The sequence below is a fragment of the Phascolarctos cinereus genome, unplaced genomic scaffold, assembly GCF_003287225.1.
Source record: "Phascolarctos cinereus isolate Bilbo 61053 unplaced genomic scaffold, phaCin_HiC Scaffold_726;HRSCAF=1367, whole genome shotgun sequence".
In the NCBI taxonomy this organism is placed as follows: domain Eukaryota; kingdom Metazoa; phylum Chordata; class Mammalia; order Diprotodontia; family Phascolarctidae; genus Phascolarctos; species Phascolarctos cinereus.
The window spans coordinates 194,891,301-194,907,182 of record NW_027556098.1 but is presented as its reverse complement, the minus strand read 5'-3'; the positions used below and the strand labels follow the sequence as shown (position 1 = coordinate 194,907,182).

Here is a 15,882-nt window from a genome sequence, read left to right as displayed (position 1 = left end):
TGACAATATATAACTTTGTTATATTCCTTTCCCAATCTTAAACCAATCAGTTCCATGTTCGATTTTAACTGTTGCTTCTTGGCCTGAATATAGGTTCCTCAGGAGACAAGTAAGATGATCTGGTATGCCCAGCTCTTTGGGGACTTGCCACATTTTTTTTTTTATGATCCACCTAGTCAAAAGTTTTAGTGAAGTCAATAAAGCAGAAGTAGATGTTTTTCTGGAACTCCCTTGCTTTCTCCATAATTCAATAATAACAGTTTCGTAACTGCTTAATTAGCATAGTAACTACTTTGTAATTGCCTGCTGACTATTTTTACCAGGGATTAAAAAAAAAATGGGATGTTGAAACCTGGTGCTAGGTCTACCTCCTCTGTCAGTGCCCAGGGTGGCCTGTCCCTGGTCAAAGTTCTAATGCACCTCCCTCTGCACAAGGTCCCAGGCCTTGCCTCCCCCTGCACAAGGTCCCAGGCCTTGCCTCCCTCTGCACAAAGTCCCAGGCCCTGCCTCCCTCTGCACATCTAGGCTCCCTTCTTTCCCTATGCACAGCTAGACTCCCAGGCCCTGCCTCCCCTCTTCACAGGGAGGCTCCCTTCTTCCCCCTCCACAAGGTCGCAGGCCCTGCCTTCCTCAAGGGCCCGACCTTGCTCCGCACGTGCCTTCGAGCCCCCGGCACTGGCTGCAGAGACCTCCGCCTCCTCGCGCAGGCGCAGGAGCGCAGGGTCACGCGCCGCCCTTAGTTACCGCCGCTGAGCTGCCCTCAGGCCCCAGGGTGAAGGCAGGCCTACCAGACGTCCGAGCGCGGCCCACGCCGCCGCTGCCCCGCAGCCTCCAAGCCTCAGCTTCCAGCCTGGCAGGCGACAGGCCGGCTCGACCCTGAACCAGCAACTGGGATCTGTCTTTACGGAGAGATGGCGGGAGTGGGAGGCAGCGACGGCGAGCTCCGGCCCCGAGGCTGGAGGTAACCGCCCGAGGGAAGCGAGGCCCGGCCCCCGAGCCTCCCGCGGGGCCCTTGGATTTATGTTGTTGGTGGAGGGGAGATGGGGGTGGGGTGTGAAGCATGGCTCCCAGTTTCGCCCAGCCCGGGAGCCCTGGAGCAGTAATTAGCCTCGGCACAAGGCTGATTTATCTTCTTCAGGTCAAGCGCAAGCTGCGCTTTCACGTGGCTGTTCCTGAAGATGCTGCTGAAGGCGGGGCAGGGGGCTGGGAGGCCGCGCAGCCCCTCGACTGTCGCCCGTTTGTCGCAGTGTCTGTTGAACCCCCCCCCCGCCCCACCTCCCGCTTATTTGGGAAGATCCAGTGGAAGATGGCTTGGGGTCAGGAAGCTGAACATAATTTGCCTTTCTTGTGCCTCAGTTCTTCCAGAATGTGTGAATTGAGTTTCATCGTGTTGCCATCACTTCCCACGGCATTTTAGGGGGAAAATGGCAAAAAAAAAAAGCTACCTGGATTAGAGTAAAATTAAAAACATACACAACAGCAAGCATTTATTAAATACCTACTCTGTGAGAAGTATTTTGTTAGGCATAGGAGTGAAAAGACAAAAAAATTAGAAGTCCTTGTTCTCAAGTAGCCTACATTAGAGGGGATTTCATGTATATCTATAGATATATAAAAAGATATACAAAGTAATGCAAAGTATTTGGGAGTAGGGCAGAAGGCACTAGCAACAGGAGAAATCAAGCAAGACATTGTAGAATGTTTTTCTTGAGTTGTAAAGGAAACTAGGGATTCTAAGAGGTAGACATGAAGGGGGAATGCATTTCACATATGATGGATGCCCAATGCAAAGGCTTGAAGATGAAATGTCTGCCCTTTGTGAGGAAGAGAGAGAAGGAAAATTTAGCTGGATTGTAGAGTTATGAAAAGGCTGGAAGGATAGATTGGGGCTAGGGATTTTAACAGCTAAACATAGTTTATGATTGATAGTAGAGGTAATAGGGAGCCACAGGAGTTGAGTAGGGGATTAGATCTGTGTGCTTCAGGAATCTCATCTTGGCTGCTGTTTGGAGAATAGATTGGAGAGAGGAGAAAGGAAGCAGAAAAAACAAACAATTAGGAGGCTAGCACAATGGTCCAGAGAAAAGATGATGAGAGCCTGAACTAGAGTAGAAGCTATATGCATGGAGATAAGGGACAGATGTGAGAAATGTTCTAGTATTGATGAGATTTGGCAACTGATTGGATATGGGAAAGCTGTGCCTATAAATGAGTCCAGTTTCAGTTAAACCATTGGGGTCCAGGCTAAGATAAGCCCAGTATTTGTTTCATTAAAAAAAATTCTGAACTTAATGAATGCCAAAAAAATGAGCATTACTACATCCAAAGTAGAATACAAAAAGAGGATTGTATAGGAAACAGTGAATCTATTGCATACTGCTTGCTTTTAAAAACAATATTAATAAATTTAAATTATTCTTTTCAAGGTTGTCCTGCTGGTTTGTGCTACTACTCTATTTCCTTTGGTAGTTTTTTAAAATGTTTCAATAGTCTTCCTCTTTTTTCTTTATCTTTTTTTTTTGGCATTACCATTAATAACTACTCTCTTCCCCCATGTCCCACCAAATAAAAACAAACATTAAAAAAGAATCTTTGTAACAAATAAGCATAGACATGCAAAGGAAATCCACATAATGGTCATGTTCAAGAATATCTGTGGCTCCTTCTGCACCATGAGTCTGTCACATCTCCATCAGGAGGTGGAAAATCTGGAAATGTGATTAATCATTGATCATAGAGATCTTTGAAAGTTGTTTTTCCTTAAAGTGTTGCTATATAAATTTTTATGGTTCTGACCAATTCATTTTTCATTAGTTCCTATTTTTCAAGAATCTCTGAAATAATTTTTCATAATTATTTGAATTACATAAATCATAATTTGTTCAGTCATTCCTCATTTTATAGGCATCTCCTTTCCTTTTTCCTTTTCTTTCCTTTTTCTCTGACAGAAGCAATAAGTTGTTTGGCTTATGACTACTCCTGCCTGGCATTATTCTCCCTCTTTATCTGTCTTCTCCCTCTTTCTGTTTCCCTCTTGAATTTGATGTATCTCTATACTGAACTCTGTTGTCAACCTTCCTTTGTTCAGATAGTGTGATTCATCTGTTTATTCTCCCACTTCTTCCTCCATATTTGTTTACTCTTCATATCCCAATTATGAGAAATGTAAATTCTATCTCCTTTTTCCTCTTTTCTATACTAGTATATTTGTTTTATCTGCCCTTCTTGCTCCCCTCTTAGAACTCTCAAAATAGAACCAGTGCATCCCAGGTCCTCTCTTTGTTTTTTAGCTTCCTCAATACCTTTTGAAGATATTTTGGTTCGAAAGAGGCACTTGTTTCTGTTCCTCCTTTTAGAATGTTAGGACTTCATCATCATATAGCCCTTTTCAATTACTCAAGTCAATTTACTTTTCTAGGTTTCACATAACTTTTGTTTGTATTTCAGAATTCATACTTACCTCTATTTTCATCAGAAATGTGCGAAAAGTTTTCATTACATTAAAGGTTTTTTTTTCTTCCTTTCAGGTTGTAATCTGTGGATTGTTCCTGTTTTACATTGCCTTCTACATCTAATATATGGGTGCTTTTAATTTATGATTTCTTGAAATGGAGTTTTTAGTGGTTTTTATTTTTGGATCATGTTTTTTAAGGAGTCCAGTGATTCTTAAATATCTTTCCTTGGCATGTTTTCCAGGTCAGTTATTTTGGATAGCAAATACTTCACATTTTCTTTTATTTTTTCAGTCCTTTGATTTTTGTTCTAATCTTTCTTGTTATCTTGGGGAGTCATTGATTTGTTTGGTCTATTTTAATTTTCAGAGTGTCTGTTACTTGAGAAAGTTTTTTTTTACATTACATTCTAAGCTATATACTCTCCTCTAAAGCTTTTATTTTTTTTTATCTAGATTCATTTCTTCAACTTACTTATCTAGTCCTTGTGGAAAAACCTGTTTTTCCTTTAAGCCTCTGTTTACATTTAGTATAGATGTACTCTTTTCTTCTGGTTTCAATTTTGGGGCATTTCTTGATCTATTATAATTCTTTATAGTGCTTTGTATATTTTGTGTTTACTCATCTCTCTAGCCTTAATGTGGCTTCATGCTAGGGCAAAGCTCTACCTCCTGGGTACTTTTACTTGGGGTGGTCTTCTCTGCTTGTTTTTGCTTTGGTTCATCTTGGTTCCTGTACTGAGCTCTGTTTGATGCAATTAGGCCCTTCCTGGGTTTTTGAGATTCAGAATTTGAAGTTCAGTATATGGATCTTCAGGGCCCTCTATGATTTCTCAGGTCTGAGTGCTGGAGACCTTAGAGCTACTGGGCCTGGCTTGTCCTGGTGTTAATGCTGCTGCCCAAATTAGTCTCTACAAATTCTAATCTCTTAGAAGGCCCATGCTGTGGGTTTCTGACCATTGGTGCTGTTTTAAGGCCTTTTGTTCTCGTTGCCTCTGATTAGCATTGTATGCTGGGCTATGCGTGTCTGTGGCTTGAATCTGGTCGACCTGGTAGACTGCCTTCTTGTCTGTCTGCGCAGATGCTAAATTTGCCAACAGCCCCCTTTTCTATTGTCTGTGGTATTCTGGTTATTTTTGTGCCATTTTGGGGTGGAAGAATTCACTTGCTGTAGTTTGTTGTTGAATTTCTTTGAAAAAATACAGTTTATTAATAATTTTGTTTTTATATTGCTTAAAATTTCCCCATGTTTTTCCCCCTTGTTTGCTGCCAGAGAGCCTTCCTTTACAATAAAGAATTTAAAAAGAGACAGAGAGAAAAATTCAGCAAAAATGATTAACAGTGAAAAAATCTCTTGTTATTTGTAGTTTTTCAAACCCTTTTCATCAGATTTCATGATCATTATTTTAGTCTGGTGTGATTTTGAGTTTTTTTCTGGTTCATGTATGGATGAGGTAGGCCTCCTGACTCCATCCAGGCAGAAATCCTGGGCAGAAGTCTTATCAGCTTCATTTTGCAGTGACCCCAAAGTTTCAGACTTGATTTAACTGTAGCTCAAAGAATAATGAGATCCTTCATGATCCAGTTTGGGGTTTAGATGTGTAAATATTTTATGTAAGAAAGAATGCATTTAAAAATTATAATCATTTTAGGAGAAATGCTAATTCTGAATGTTTTATTAAGCAATAGCCAGAAATTAAAACTGGCTGTTTAGTCTCATGTTTTCCGAGGTCGATATGAAATTTTTTTTGTGTAAGCATTTGTGTTATAATGAACAGAACACTGGATCAAGAGTCAGAGTACCACCATCTGGATGGGCCTATTTATTTATCTGTAAAATAAAGATTGGGGTAGACAAATTAATCCTGAAAGATTCTGTGATTCTGTTTTAAATTTAGATGATAGAAATGAATGAAGAGTTGAGAAGAAACAGACAAGAAATTGTGACTGGATTGAACATGTTCTTGGAAGAAAATGGTATGTTTTCTCAAGTTCATTTGTTATTAGTATTTAAGAAGGATAGACTTTGTTTTTAAAGTAGCTTTCATTATAACTAAATAAATGGATGGAACAAGGTCATAGGGGGAAGTGGGAAGGGATTAAGATCAAGAACTAGGTGGAATTATTAATCTTTAAACACACTTCCTTAGAAATAGGATAAAAGAAAGATTGGGTGAAAATATAGATAACCTTTGAGGTGATAAATAAGAATTTTGAGGGAAATATCAGCCACAATCTTCTCAAAAAAGGGGGAAACCAAAGTTACTTATTGAGAGTAAGGGAATTTGCAGAAAGGTTGGAAGCCTGAACAAAGTGGAAATTGGTTGGCACTGTTGCTATTTGAAATGTGATGGGGATTCAAGACAAGAAGGATAAAAGTATTGTTTAACTGCACTGATGGCCAAACTGTATTCAGTGAGTATAATTTGGTTTTCCCCAGAAATTCTTGACAGTTCAGGATTAGACATGGACCATGTAGACATTAAAAATTATTAAGGGGTGGGTATTGGCAAATCAGGAATAGCCAAAGGTTAAATGAAAGATTCTCATATGCGAGTGAAAGTATCATTAAAATGATACCATGAAGTCCCAGGCTTAGTAGGGAGACATATGAGTCTTCTATGACTAGAAGAATAAAGAATGACTGAGGGACTGGGGAGTCACAATGAGGATGATGAGGAGATGTAATAGGACTGAGGAAATAGGAAGATAAAAAGGTGGTAGTAGTTAGGAAATTTTGAAACTTGAGGTCTTGGAAGATTTGGGAATTATTACAGGATTTGGCTGTTTCATAGTGGGCACCTGAAGTGGCATGGAGATGAAAGGTCATTGGTCCTTATTAAATCATAGAAATACGAGCTCAATGTGTTAATTTATTAGCAGTATTGAAGTTGCCAAAGATATTGGAAGCAGGGTGAGAAGGAGAAGATTATTGAGAGCTAAGTGTTGAAATCATTGTAAAAGATGTGAGAGTATTCTTAAAGGAAAAAAAAGGTTATTGATACAAGCTTCCAATGTGCATCTGCCTTCCTCTGACTATTAACATAAATTATACTTTTTATTTATTATAAATTATAATTTTATAGATATCACTGACTAGGTATTTCTCATCTATGTAATTCCTTTTCTATCATCACAACAACTAGGATTTATATGCATTTATATATATTTTACATCATCAGTTGTTGCTCACTTTCTCTTCTTTAGGTTTTTGTGACACTACTCTTTCCTGGGTCTTTGTCCATCTGCTCTTTCTTAAACTCCTTTGCTGGTTCTTCATCAGTGTTATGCCCACTACTAATGCTTATCTGTGCTCATCCCCATAACCTCCCTCCAATAATCACCTTGTATCCATTTTATATCAATCTGTATATGTATATCTTGTCTGTCTTGGCTAGACTGTCAGCTTCTTGAGAGCAGAGACTATTTTCAGTTTTGTCTTAGTATTCCCAGGGACTGAAACAGTGTCTAGCACACATCAGACACTAAATAAATGCTTATTGTTTGGTTGATATGTGTGTGTCTGTGTATGTGGGTGCATGTATATATATTCCCTTGTAAACTTCAAAATCCATAATTATCATAATGATCTTCACAAACACCTGATATAAGTAGTGAAAATATTATCATTCACTGTATAAGATATGGAAGCTGAGGCTTATGGGTTTAAGTGACTGTATCAGGGTCACTTGCAAGTAAGTGACATAACCTGAGCTGAAACTTAAGGATTCTAACTTCAAATGCTCTTTCTACCATACTGTATTACCAGCCTATTTGCAACTCTTCAAAATGTTATTTCTTCCTTTCTCTACGGCTTTGGCAACCTAGGGAGCAAAGAAAAAATATGAAATGGTCTTTAGGACTTTATGGGCTAGGGCCTCCTTGCACTTCTTCTGTGACAATGTCAGAACTAGAAACAGTAGGTGGAAGTTTCAGGCAGGCAAATTTTGGTTTAAGTAACTATTTCCTAATAATGCTGTGACAACATAAAATGGGCTGTATAGAGAAGTAGTAGTCTTTTCCTTGCTGAAGGTGTTCAAGCAACGGCTTGTTGACCAGATGACCATTTAGTACCCGAACTGGTTATATTGTAAGGGGTACAGACTTCTTGTTTAGATGACACTGTCCTCGTATGAGACCAGACCATATATGCTTGTTACCATATATGCTTGCTTTTTTTCCTTTTGCTTTTTAAAAAAATGTTAGTTGTAGTCAATATTATATTGTTTCTGTGGGAAAGTATGTTTGGAGTTCCAGAAAACAAATTTAGCTTTTAGAATATAATTGATATAATTTCAGGTCTCTCGATGTAGTTTACATATGTGAGACAGAAATGATACAGTGGAAAGAGCACTGGATTTTAGAAGTATCATTCATAATTCAATAATTAAATGTGTCAGATTAACTTTATTGCAAGTTTTATCTGATTGTAACAAACTTAAAATGTATGCACTGATACTTAAGTATACATAGTAATATGCTCATGTAGCATGATCTCTTCTGCTTTTAAAACATTAAAGGCAACATTGCTTAGCACTCTTCTGTCATTGAATTTGAGTTGGAATGGATCTTTGAGGTCTCCTGGTCTGAAATTTGCTTGATTTTTATAACATCCTTAAACAGTCATCCAGCTTCTATTTGAAGGTCTTCAGTAGTGGGGAACTCATTACTTTTTGAGGCAATTTATTCCTTTTTGGAAGAGTACTAATTTATAAGGGGAAAACTTCCTAATATAATGCCAAAATTAGACCTTTCTGTAACTTCCACTCGATGTTCCAAGTTATTCTGGGGCCAAACAAAATAAGGTTAATCATTCTTCCATGTGACAGCTATTCATGTACTTGAAGATCATGACCTTGACTCCCTCTTTCCAATTCACTTCAGCAAATGTTTATTCTCTGCCTACTTTGTGCAGAGGGTTGTGCTAGGCTTTGAGCTTCAAAAAAATGAAAATAGTACCTTTCCTTAGGGAGTTGAATTCTTCTGGGAGGTTAAGATATTTACCAATATAAATGTGATTTACAAAGTGGAATGTGATAGAAGTAAAGAAGAGCTCCAAGCACAGTACTCCAGGGAAATAATTTAACTTACATATAAAATCCTTATATAATTTACCTCTTTCCTTACTGCAGTGTCTCCTTTGTTGTGATCTTTACCAGTTTATTATTAAACTCCTATTCCATTTCTGATGGGAGTAATTCTAACCTCAGTTGTCAGACTAAAGGATTCTAAAGTTGTGGGCAAGAAAACAGAGACTTTAGGGGCAAAAGTGGTGTTTTCTTCATCACTGTTGATTGAAGGCAAAGTGTTCAGAAGACAAAGATGACAAATTTGGAAAGTGAACAGCTAATTAAGAAGATAGTGCCTGAGATTTAGATTTCTGAACCATAGTTTCAAATATAGGAGTGATAAACTAGATATAACATGTATGTAACAAGAACCAGTTTTTAAAAATTGCAAATCTAATGAAGAGGATTTTGGATTGAAAAAGGAAGGGGAGAAAACTGCCTATGTACAATGATCAAGTAAAATACCATTGGTAGATTTAGGCTTAGTATGAAAAATGTACAGATAATTAGAGCTGCTTAAAGGGAATGGCCTCTTCCTTTACTCAGTAGTAATGGTTTCTCCAGTATTGTTGGTCTTCAGGTAGATGTGATATGACCATTTGTTAAGAATGTAGAGATGATTTTTTTCCATGTATTGGTTGAACTATATCTTAGGTCTTTTCCAACTCTGAGATTCTGTTATATGGGTACTTCGTTGAAAATTTGTGCCAAAGATGAAACTACCTGTTTCCCCTCTGCTGTACTCCCCCCGTGCCTGATTTTCTGTCCAAAATAACTATTGCAGATATTTCCCACATCTTATGTTAGAAACTTAGATTTGTGTGCATCTTGAAATTATAAAATATTATGAACATATTATGTGCCTACAAAATATTATGAAGCCTTACCAAAAACCTGTTTCATTCTCCTTAGCGGCCCGATGGCAGTCTCCTCATCTGTAGAAACAAAATGCTCTAGTACAGTATGAAGTACCAATCTCCTTCATAACCACTCTCCAGTGACTACTCCCTACTCTATTAACCCTGGGAACAAGACTTTTACATTTTGCTTTTCTTTAAACAGCTCTGAAATATCTACTAATTTATTCCCATTTTGGTTCAATTTAGTGGGTTTTTTTTAAGGTGATTGAAGTTAAGTGACTTGCCTAGGGTCACACAGCTAGTAAATATCAAGTGTTTGGTCTGAGGCTGGATTTGAACTCAGGTTCAGGGCCCGTGCTCTATCCATTGAGCCACACTAGCTGCCCCTCAATTTAATTAAATTCAGTTTTTTATTAAGCCTGTAATGTATGCAGAGTACTAAACAAAGTCTCTGGTGAGGTGCCAGGATAATTTGACATGCATATTCTATTCCCTGATAGACCTTACTCTAGTCCTTTTTTTTTTTAAGGTTGCCTCTTTTGCCTTCAGTTGTCTTCAATGTTGCTAGATTCATTCCATTTCATATTTTAAATAGCTCCTCAAAGTCTACATCTTCCATAAACCTCTTCTAATTATTGAGAACCTTTTTTCTGTTTGAGGGTCAGTGATTCACATGCCAAAAAAAAATGTTGGTTAAACTTTAAAAGTAGCCTGAAATTTAATGTAATGGATCAGTGGTTGTATCTGCTACTTCCTTCTCCACTGCCTACAAACAGGTGCAGATCCACCCAAGTCTTAAAAAACTTAAATTTGATATTTCTTTTAGCTACCTACCTTCCTTTATCTTTCTTCTCTTTTACTTCCAATCAGTAAACATTTATTAATGCCTACTATGTAGCAGTCACTGTGCTAAGCACTGATGATATAAGAAAGACAAAAGATAGTCCCTGCTCTTGAGGAGTTCATAGTGTAATGGTAAGACAACATGCAAGCAACTATAAACAAACTATACACAGGATAAATTGGGGATAATCAGCAGAGGGAAGGCATAAGAATTAAAAGGGGTGGGGGGAGACAAAGACTTCTTCTAGAAGGTGAGATTTTGGCTGGGATTAGAAGGAAGCCAAGAGATAGAAAAGAAGAGGGAGAGAATTCCAGGCATAGGGGATTGACTGCAGGTGAAAATGCCTAGAGTGGAGGGTTGAAGGGTGTTGTTTGAGGAATAGCAAGGAGTTCAGTATCACTGGATCAAAGAGTACCTTGGGGAAGATGGTGGTGGGGTGTAAGGTGTAAGAAAGAAGATTGGAAAGGTATGTGAGAGAGAGGTGCCAATTTTGAAAGACTTTGAATGCCAAAAACAGGATTTTAACATTTGATTCTGGAGATATTAGGTTTTTTCCAACTCTTATTAGATTCTGTCTGCTTCACTGAAAATTTGTATCAAAGATGAAACTACCAGTTTGCCCTTTGCAGTGCTCCCCCATGCCCAGTTTTCTATCTAAAATGACTTGTATTATAAATTTGTTGTAGAGCCACTGCAGTTGATCAAGCATGGGGGTGGCTTGTTCAGACCTATACTTTAGGAAGATGACTTTGACAGCTGACTGAAGGATCTACTAAAATGGGGAGAGATTTGAGGCAGGGAGACCTCCAGAAGACAATTGAAATAGTCCAGGCATGAGATGATAAGGGCTTGCCAAACTCCTAGAATATCTAAAACTATTTTGGTCTATTTGCTCACCACCTACTCACATCTGGTTTCTGACCCCACCTCTTTGTTGGAGCTGCTCTTACAAAGGCTGTGTGTGATCTATTAACTGGTAAATCTGATGGCTTTTTATCTAGCCTCCCCTTACTTGTCTTGCAAAAATGAAACTCCTGGGCAATCTCCACTGATCTAGGCTAGCTGGGGTATAATGGGAGTTGAAAGGGATTTGCTTACTCCAACTCAAATATGAAGCTGGTATGTGGGAATTTTCTCTACTAAGAGAGGCGGATCCTCTTGAGAGAGGCATATATGTGACAGCAGTCTGATGACTGTGGATCAAAGTTGGAGGCCAAACTAAAAAGAAATAGATATATTGGCATATATAGGGAAACTGCAGAAAGCAACTTCAACCTTCTAGGGTGCTGGTTTAGTTTTTATAACTTTTTAGGTTTTCCTAGAGTACACAGCCAATTAGAGCATTTTGTGGCAACTTAGTGTAGATAAGTAGCACTTTTCACAGAAGAAAGATGGGTAGAGAAAGGGGAAATCTCAAAAGGGTGAAAGAGGTAAGGGTGTAGGCAGGGAAGGGCATGGTTTGAGGGGAATATTTGCCAAATAGCTGGCAGGGTTTGTTATCTTGATGAGAAGATGTTCCTTATTCAAGGGCAGGAGTCAGGGTAGGGGGTGACCGTTACTTTTACATTTGTGAAAATGTCCCTTTAGATGAAACTTCAAGTTTGAAGTAACCATTAAATCCAGACTGTAGGTGGATCAGATCTTTTCACTATGTCTTTATATAATTTATACTATGTTTTTTTTGGAGTAGGGGTTGGAGACATTCAGTTATTACACCATCAGATGATTTGGGTAGGGGATCCCTATATTATTCGTTCATCAAAATGCTGTAAAATGTTTGTGGTTTTTGTTTTTTCCCTCATTCGTTTAAGGGAATTTCTGTTTGGGATGAGTGGGCAGCAAAATGAATTTAAAAAGATAGATTTGACCTAAGAGACTTTCTGGGTTGCCTAGATGCAAGTCTGGGTCTGTTTCACACAAGAGCTAGAATAGACCTAAGGCTGTGGGTATTCTCTCAAAGGAACTGTTTTTACTTCTCTAAGAAGAGGCCTTATAGTAGTTTACGTTCAGTAAAGCAGTGGATGGCAATAAGTAGTTCGCTGAAGAATCAGCAGATGACAGCATACTGAAGAAAGGAGACTAGCAAATGATATCAGCAGTTTTGAGAGGAAACAACAGTTACCATTTTAGTGGACGTAGAATGATTCCTGCTAGACTGCCTCAGTAGGGTTAGTGGTTTGATTTACCTGTGCTCCCTCTTCCAGAAAATTGTGTGATAAAGTAAGCCCTGGTGTATTGGACAGGTATGGGGAGGGAATGGGTATATCCTTATAATTTACCTCATTTAAAAAATTTAAATTCCTTTGCTTTGCCTTAATGTGGTCTCTGATTTATCCAGTAGAAAGAAACATCATTTGATGACTTGTTAGCTGTAGTGTATAGAAGCAGATTTAAAGCATGCTTTGAATGTAGGTATAGCTTTTAGTGACCCATAATTAAGAATGCCCTAAAATACATAATCCCCTTCATAGTACTCCATGTTCCAACCAAACTGAACTACTTGCTATTCTTCAATCTAGACCTTCCACCACCAGCCTCTGTACATTTATACAAACTAACCCTAATGGTTATGATATAGGCCTTCCTCAATTCCTCTGTGAGACATCTTTATGTTCTTTAAATTAAGGAAGGTAGCTGAATTAAGTTCAGCCATCACCTTTGTTTAGTGGAAGTTTGATGCTGAATTTGGCATCATAATCCTTGGGTTCAATCCTGTACTACTTTGGGCAAATCATTTTATTACTCTTGAGTTTACTTTCCTTATTTAAAATTAATTCCCATAGGAATCAGACTTAACATCCAGCAGCCTGTTGTCTTACTCTTATTACTGTAACATCTTTAAGGAATTTGGCAATCTCTGTCTTGTCTGCACCTCCTTCTCTTAGAATGCTGTCTCAAAGAGAAATATTAATTCAAAAACTTTAAGATGTTGGGATTTATCCTTAGAATCAGGACTCTTTTTACATAGATAAAATTTATTTGTTGACTCCTTTGGTGATTTTGGGAATAGAAAGGGGCACTGGGAGCGCTAAAAGACCCTATTTGTGAAAACTTGTTCTGGGGCACCTGAAATTAATCATAGGCTTAAAGTTATTCAATTCTACCCTGAAACTTTATGCTGAGCGTTACTTCCAGTGCACATCCTTCATTGTCCTTTTAGCATTGCTTACTTGTTACATAAATGCTTTCAATTTTAAATGTAAAAATTTGTCAGTATGGTTTTCTGTCTCAATTGTACCATTTGATGGTTCTCTGTAGTATTGTCTGGGTTGGGCTATAAAACTTACATGGTAAGGACCTTACCTTATTTACTTTATATAGAGTTCTGTAGCTCTTGTCTTTTACTAGAGGATGCTGTGGAAAATACAGTGTTGAATAAGTTTCTTTCCCCATAAAATTAGGAATTTGAGCTGGTTGATCTCTTAAGGTCCCTTCTAGATCCTTGATTCCCATGCTTCTTAATTTGTTGAATGAATTACAACTACTGAAATTATTGTTTAATACCTTATTTAGTATGTAGTCTAATGTCAGTGTACATAAGTTCTCTTATATTCACTCAAACTAGAAGAAGACGATGTTAGTTTGGAAGAACTGGAGGAGGAAGAATTTGATGTTCTTGAGGTATGAAAAATTTTTAAAAACTTTTAAGTCAGTATGCATAAGATCATTCAACAGCATATTTTTCTGTCATACTAAGTAACAGCAGATTGTCAAAGGCATGCCATGTAGTGATTTGAAAGAAATCATAGTGCCTACAGAGTAGTTCTTGAATTCCTGCGTCTTGATAAAATGATGCATTTAATTTACATTAATTAAAAATTTTATCTTACCAGTTATTCTCAAGAGAGCAAATATTCTTTCAAATTTTTATGTTCTAAGTGAAATTTAATAATTAGAATGACTGGATTTATATTCTGTATTTGGTGCTGCACAGATCTGGTCCTGGGCAAAATTCCAAAGTAGAGAAGTTTTTCTTGGTCATATGTCTATGTCTCTTTTTAAGTCTCTCTTCCACTTCTTGGTTTCCCTATTAAATAGGCCCCTCGTATACTCTTTCTGTTCTCTGGCTGTCCAAACCCTCTGTCTTACCATACTACTCATGTCTTCTCTTTCTGTGTTACAAAGTTCTTCCCTGCTTCCTGCTACCTTAGTCTCCCCCTTCTCTCTTGCCCTATCTCTTCAGTATGAATAACTGAAAAGCCCTCTAACCATTCCAGCATTATTTGTATTTTGAAAGAGGAAGTTCCTTAACCTTAAGGAATCTTTAATTGGCCAGAAGTCATGTAGAATGGGGATAATACTTGAAGAAAAAGACCATGCAGCCCTTAAGATAAAACTATAATGTACCTATACATTAGACCCTAGTTTTAATATTTTTCTTTTCAAAGGAAGAAGGAACAGAAACTATAAGTGAAGATGGTAGTTCAAAAGAAGCACATAATATGTAAGTAAATTATAAATATCTTTCCAATTCATGATATTTAGTTATAAGGCATAATAGGATTTGTGATTTAATGGGAATATCTTTTTTTCTACAAATAAATTTCTTTGAAAGCAGTTGGAAAATTAAGATTCATTATCAGTTAAAATGAATGTAAGTGCTATCCATTCATATCATTTTGGATTTTTTTTATGTCATGATATGATGATGATTTATCACAAATCTATAATTTTATTTTATTAGTATTTATGCTAATGTAAAAGGAGTTGGGGCAGTCTGATTAAAAATAATTTTTGTTTTGAATTGTTCTTTTTATTATAGATTCCCTCTATTAATAATAGTATAGTATAATAAACAGTATAATAAAACTACGTTGTAAAGGAAACCCTGGAAAGTTTGTATAGTTTCCCTGTCATTTTTCAGCTTTTCCCTTCTCCCCTCCCTTCTTCCCAAATTCTATAAATAGATTATCGTTTGTTCTGATAGAAGCATCTAACTAAAGCAGAACTAGTCTGTCTCTACTGTATTATTTTGTTCATTAGTTTTCAGTGATATCTGTCTTTTCATGTTCTTGTTTGGGGTTTTCTTGGCAAAGATACTGGAGTGGTTTGCCATTTCCTCCTCTCACTCATTTTATAGATGAGGAAACTGACACTGACAGGGTTAAGTGACTTGCCCAGGGTCACACAGTTAATAAGTGTGACAGACCAGATTTGAACTCAGGAAGAGGAGTCTTCCTGACTCCAGGCCTGGCATGCTATGCACTGTATGACCTAGCTGCCCCTATCATTTCATACCCTGGGAGAATCTTGCTAATTTACATCTTCTCTCAGGCAGGTAGGTGATATAATGTTAGAATAGGTTTTGGTGGAAGGATTATACATCCTGCTGAAACCATGGATTTTAAAAATATGGATGTGTAAGTTTCCAATTTGCCAGGCTTGACTGGTATTTTATGACAGAAGTAACTTTCCAGGAAGAATTTATTACATACCATATATTGATCTGGTATTTTCAAATATTTGACTCATTTAACATATAACCACCATGCTGAATTACATTAGAATTAGTTGGCAGTGATGATGGATAGTTTACTAATGTGGAGTTTATGGTTTCTTTTTTTTTTCATTGTTTAGTTTTGGTATACTTAATTGAACATAGGTTAAATCAATTAATTAACTAAAAATTCTCTTTCCATTGTCTGATGGATTTGAGTA

At 37.5% G+C, this 15,882-nt stretch overlaps 1 protein-coding gene across 6 annotated transcripts in view; it reads left to right on the top strand.

Annotated features, from left to right (window-relative positions):
* Window positions 1-570: 570 nt before the first annotated feature.
* LOC144454542 (uncharacterized) overlaps window positions 571-15,882 on the top strand; it is a 78,898-nt gene continuing 63,586 nt past the window's right edge. For 2 of the 6 annotated variants that reach the window (XR_013483025.1, XM_078146931.1), the window contains exons 1-4: window positions 615-961; window positions 5,350-5,428; window positions 13,790-13,845; window positions 14,613-14,668. Coding sequence is in view for 5 of the 6 variants with exons in the window: in XM_078146931.1 (XP_078003057.1) it covers window positions 5,350-5,428; window positions 13,790-13,845; window positions 14,613-14,668 (191 nt within the window). In the remaining variant the exon portion in view is untranslated. Of the gene's footprint in view, window positions 962-3,527; window positions 3,697-5,349; window positions 5,429-13,789; window positions 13,846-14,612; window positions 14,669-15,882 lie in introns of all 6 variants that reach the window. The other 4 variants (XM_078146929.1, XM_078146930.1, XM_078146932.1 and 1 more) reach the window with 4 other exon arrangements.